Raw genomic sequence first — 6,000 nt, 5'->3', positions numbered from 1 at the left:
TGTAAGAGACACTACAGCACAAACAAGGGACTCATAGTAGTGGAGTAAGTTTAGAAGAAAAGAGAAAAGAGAATGCTTTACAAAACAAAGGAAGTGTGTACAATTTGCTGAGTGCCCCATGAAGAGCCCTCATATTCCATTGGGAAAATGCTTGCTGCTTTCAAAAGTAACCTGTTAAATCAGAATGATGAACCTTAGTATTGAGAGTCTCCTTTCAGGAATTAACTCAATGCAGCTGTATTCTCCCCAGGGCCTTTCATAATCAACAGTATAGGATAGGTCAGAATCACAGGGCAGTTTAAAGTACATGGTGCTGATGTTCACAATTATACAAAGGGTCAGAGATCACCACTTTGAGGCTCCAGGTTCCGTGGCTCCCTTTGATGGTGTCGAGATAGCTTTGGAAAGCGGGTAGCCACTCTTGAGCGATTGCTTTTGCTTACTGGTTCTCCCACAGGTTGGATATCACTAGGAAAAAAGAAAAAGAAAAACACCAGGATAAGTTCATGTTGTGTGTAAATTCTCCTGTAGTTATTCTAAATGTAGAAAAAGGAGATGTTATGAGAATCCAGCCCATGATGGCAAAGTACAGTACATATCTTTAACGACATGGACCTGCATTATTTATACTGCTAACTGGAGTCTGAATTACAAATGCGCTCTTGCAAAAATGAGAACAAGTAGTACTTTATAGAAGACTGTAATTTCTAAGATAAAAACATAACTCAATGGGCTGAAGTTCAGAGATGGCATTAAAAGCATTTGAAAGTGATATATGTAAAGGCAAACTAGACAAAAGCTTGGATGATGCCCTAGTTAACGTTCTTCTAATTATGGATGGATGTATCCTTACGTGATGAAATACATTAGTAACACACTGCTGCTGGGAATTCTTCATTCTATTTTGGCCCACAACAGACTATGATCTTACATGAATGAGTCTTCTGAAAACAACTTACTTGGAAAGCAAATACTCTAAGAACAAAAAGCAGTAACGGAAATTTCTGGTTACATAGGTGTCATTCAGAGGCTATAGACACCTCCAAAAACTACAGCAGAAAGGAATAATGTTGTACTTTTGCCATACTTTTAGAGGACTCTACAGGTTTTAAAATTATACAGTTTACACACGTCTCAATCAACATCACTGATTAGCATTTCACAAACCAGCCAAATGATAACAAGGTTATGCAGCATGCAAAGTCAAAGTTATTTTGACATGTAAAAATCAGCTATTTATACCAATATTCAATCTGAGTTGATGAATTAAGAAGAGAGATGCTCTTCTGCAGTCTTTACTATTTTGGCTGAAAGCTGATGTATTTTTGAAGCAAACAATGCATTAACTCCATGTAGATCTCTTCTCCCTGCAAGATGACACTTACCACTGTGCAGAGAGCCTGCCTAAGGCTTATTTCCTTCATAAAAGCACTTGGAGAGCTACTGATGAAAAGCACTGTATAAGAGGTGGGTATTATTATTATAGGCACACTTAGATTCCATTTAAGATGTATTTTGAGGGCTTAAATGGGATGGACCTAAGTGGAACATAGGCCTCGTACAGGCTCTGTTCAAGGGTGCAAAATTCACCCTCAGGGAGCAGAGTATTTTAGTAAGGTAAGTCAGTCAACAGTACTTCATTTTGTCAGTGGTAACCATAGTTTTGTAAGGCTAATAAACAGATGCCAATATTCCCCAACATAATGGACAGTGGGTTCCAGAAAATACCCTGCCAAAATCAGTTGCTAAATTGAAAATGTTAGCAGAAAATAATGCTTTTCAAATAGCAGTGTGAAGTTTCATTGTTGTGCATTTCCCTAGCAGAATAGTTTGAAGTAGCCTCAGTTTCGAGACAGCCTTAAGTATATTGATTTTAACTAAGTTCACTAAAGTTCCTACTACAGAACTTATTCTTTCGCTGTGACCAGAAAGTCCGCAACATGAAAATAATTGCATAAAATTCTCATCAATCTCAAAACTTCTTAGCAACTCACTTGTTCTTCTTGTGTAATAGTAAGGTTTACAAATTACCACTTTAGTGTTTTGCTTGCTTGTCAATAAAATCAAAACACTAAAATTTAGCTGGGTTCATAATCTTACTCTGTGGTAGCCATAGATAATTAGATATCCATTTCAATATTTCCAGATTTTATGATTTTTCATTTTGTGACATCACAGCCCTGGAGAATCCAAATTAACAAAAGCTATATGCAGTACCTAGAAGATCCTGCTTTCTGAATCAATTTCAATTGCGTATATTAATGTTACTTCTATTCTCTTTTTATTATTATAGGTGCTGAGGGAGAGAATTTATTACTACTTATGATTATACTATTATTACCATATTAATACACCAATTATCCAAGGTAGCAAAGAGCATCATCATTAACTCAAATGAGTCTGCCAGTTGTATGATGTCATCTGCCCAAACTAAGGAGTTTAACTGTAGATCATCCAATGTCACATCCTCCAACTCATCTAACATTCTTAATGTTTAAGAACATGAAGAAAAGCGATAGTGATTCCATATCCCCTTGTCTTACACCAAACTGACTTGAATAAGTTGCTTAATTCTCTACCAATTCTTACAGCACAGTAATAATTTTTATACATAGCTTTTATAATTGCAATCATCTTATCTGAAACTCCATATGATTTTGCTACTTTCCACAATGCTTTTCTACAAACCAAATCAAATGCCTTTGTGAAGTTGATGAAAACACCAAACATCTTTAACCCCCATTCTCACTTTTTGTTCCATCAACTGTCAGAGCATGAATAATTAATAAATGCAACTTGGACTTGGTCTGAAGTTGCACTGTTCCTCGCTTACTAATTTTTCTAAAACTGGCCTTAATCCATTGACAATTACTTTCATCATGATTTTTCCCAGTACTGACGATATGCTTATACCTCTATAATTATCTGAATTTGCAGGATCTCCTTTCTTCAAGATTGGCCCAACTATTGCCTTTAGCCAGTCATCTGGTGACACCTCTTGTTTCCATACCTTTTTCTATATTTTTTCTAATGCTTCAAATGCACTTGTCCCATTGGCTTTTAAGCAATTGAGCTGTTCAGTTGTCTGTTTTTTAACTGCTTCACTTGCTCTATTTCTTCTTCTGATGGTAGTACAGATGTCCATTCTCTTTGAAAGCTGCCCTGTTCACCTAGCATGACTAGAATGCTTGCATCTGGATGAACTACAGGGTTCAGACTTTGTCAGAATGCTCCTTCCGTACTTCCAGCACCACTTTGGCATTTGTTGTTAGTTCACTGGTAGCCTTTTTTGCCGCTTGCATTGTTGGCCTGATTGTGTTTCCATATAACTTAATCTTTTTGTATATTATTTTCATATCTTGATTTCTGGAGGTCTACTCTAGTTGCTGAGCCTCTTCTTTCCAAAACTGTTGCTTGTCCAATCTTTGTAATTTCTTCACCACTTTGCATAATGCTTTTACTCCTTCCGCTCTCCCAGCAGACTTGTTTGACTTGTTTACACGTTTACAGTGATGTTCTTGTTTTGTTGCTTGTCCAGCTTTTCCTTGTTTGCTTATGCCTTCCAGTAACTTCCTCCACTGTGTTTTATGTTGTTTCCTTGAATATTTCCCAGCCACACTATAGGGAGATTTCTTCATCATCACAAATTAATAACTTGAAAGGCCTTCCAAGCATCACCTTTTATGCCTCCCTCATAGAGTTATCCTTTATCTTATCAAGATAAAATTTAGTTTCAGTTGCCACATCTTTTTTTCCTGGACATTAACTGAATTTTTCCCATGGATGATCACTGCCACACTCAGCATTTCTGTAGACTAATATCCAACAGTGACAGTCTATGCCTTTTACCGATAATAATGTGGTCAGTCTGGTTTCTGGTTTGACCATCTGGTGAGTTCTATGTAACCTTGTCTGTGTCTTTGTGAAGAAACCAAATACCACCAATAATTAGATCATGCATCTCAGAGCAAGTTTTTAACTTTTTCCAATTATTGTTTACCATCATGATGCTGTGTGGTCCAACACTATTCATTTGCTTACCATGTCCATTACTAAACTTTGCATTCATAGATCCCATTATCAGGATCATACCATGATCAGGAACCTCATCTACAGTATTATCCAGCTGCTGATAGAATCCATCCCTCTCTTCTGCTGGTGCGTAACAACAGATCACTGTTATGCATAGTTTATCGTAAGCAGTAGTAAACTCTGCTATGACAATCCACTCAGACACCTGTTTCCAGCGGTTCACTGAAGTAACTGTTTTCTTGTCCACTGTTATAGCAACCCCATCTCTATGCTTTGCGTGTCCACTTGAATGACCAGAGTAAAAGAAAGTGTAACTTCCACCTCTCAACTCTCCTGTACTCAGCCAATGTGTCTCTTGTATGGTAGCAAAGGAAACTTGTAATGTCCTTAACTCTTCTGCTACTAGCTCAGTCTGGCCTGGAGCAAATAGAGTTCTAACATTCCAGCTTGTCATACATGTAATATGTTCAGCTGTTATCTGAAATCCATGACCATTTCCATTTGTTAGGCCTGATAGTCTGGGTCGAAATGTGTATAAATCCATTTGGTTTGCTATCCTGTTTCTATAACAAGTGAGTTTCGGATACAATGACTTTTTAGGCCAATCCACCCTATCCAGCTCATGGGAATGCTATGTTATAGCCTGCTGGTCTCCTGGAACAGGTATCAGCAGTTCCACCCTAGTCACCTGTCTTCCAAGGCTAAACTGGAAGTAATAAAAAATAAATATATATAATTTTCATTATACATAAGCATCAGATTTACAAAAGGGAAGAAATAAACAAATTTTGCCTTGACTGGCATTTCTCATAATAAACAAGATTACCATTAACGCTAGGATTCAGTTTGCCAGAATGATGGCCACTGCTGACAACTGGTAGGATCATGCAGCAAAACAGACAGTTATTGACTATCCAGTAGTTCATGCTGTATGTGAAAACAGTGTTATATACATCTAGTGTAACTCAGTGCTTGTTTTACTAGAAGTATCTTTTAATACACAAGCTCCTCCTGCTGGCATGTTCATGAATTATCAGTGTTAGCCCAATAGGAAGCCACTCACCCTTGCTTTTGACGGAAAGAAGAGAATCCATCAAAAGAAAGGAGAAAGAGTTAAAAGGGTACAAAATGGATTTTCTCCTAATAAGGAATTATGGATCAATAGGACAACATCTTAACTAAGAAGTGTGGACTGCTTGGAGTATATCTGATTGGATGGAAAAAACCAAAATAGTGTGAATTAAGGATAAAAATACCAAATTCTGTTATCAGTTCCATTGGTGTAAATCCAGAGTAACTCCATTGACTTAAATGGAGCTACTCCAGCTCTACAGCAGTGTAACTGAAAACAGAATCCTAGAGCATTTGGCTTAATGATGAATTTTTTAAACCTTTTTTTAACATCACAATCTAAATTTTATTTAAATCTAGAATTATTTTGCTTAGTTTATTAAAAAAACATGTATGTAGGATTTAAAAATGCAATATTATAATACAGAAATTGGATTTCCACCCATCTACCACTCTTTTCTATGGAAACAGCCACCAGCAGCTGAAATTCAGTTTCACCTGCTAGTGCCCAGATCCGCTTCCATGGAAACAGATGTCGCATGGGCAAAAATAAGTTAGGAGCTTTCAAGACATATTTTAAAAAAAATCTTCCCCTTATCTTAGTACAATCCATTCTATGCACCTTTCAGTGGTCCTGCCAGCATCTCTAGCAAATACATATAAAGGCAACAATTCAGTGCAATGTATTCTCTCTCAAATTATTTTTACCAACAGCTTTCTGGGCACATTTATGTGCAGTGCTCTTGTCACTCTCCTTTCTAATTTGTCCTTTGCTATAAGAACAGATTTACCAGCATTTGTATTTAAGGACAAACCTTTTGGCTACCATTAGTCTCCAAGTTTAGGGTTGCCTGTATTAGGCTGGTTCATTTGAATATCCAGGTCTTTCTTTGTTTC

General features: G+C 37.0%; 1 protein-coding gene across 1 annotated transcript in view; it reads right to left on the bottom strand.

Annotated features, from left to right (window-relative positions):
* Nucleotides 1–338: 338 nt before the first annotated feature.
* SNX29 (sorting nexin 29) overlaps nt 339–6,000 on the bottom strand; it is a 509,283-nt gene continuing 503,621 nt past the window's right edge. The window contains exon 21 of the mRNA XM_065411740.1: nt 339–468. Coding sequence (XP_065267812.1) covers nt 339–468 — 130 coding nt within the window. The remainder of the gene's footprint in view (nt 469–6,000) is intronic.

Source organism: Emys orbicularis, chromosome 10 (genome assembly GCF_028017835.1).
Source record: "Emys orbicularis isolate rEmyOrb1 chromosome 10, rEmyOrb1.hap1, whole genome shotgun sequence".
NCBI lineage: Eukaryota > Metazoa > Chordata > Testudines > Emydidae > Emys > Emys orbicularis.
Note: the sequence above shows the minus strand (reverse complement) of the source record. Positions and strands in the feature narration are given on the sequence as shown.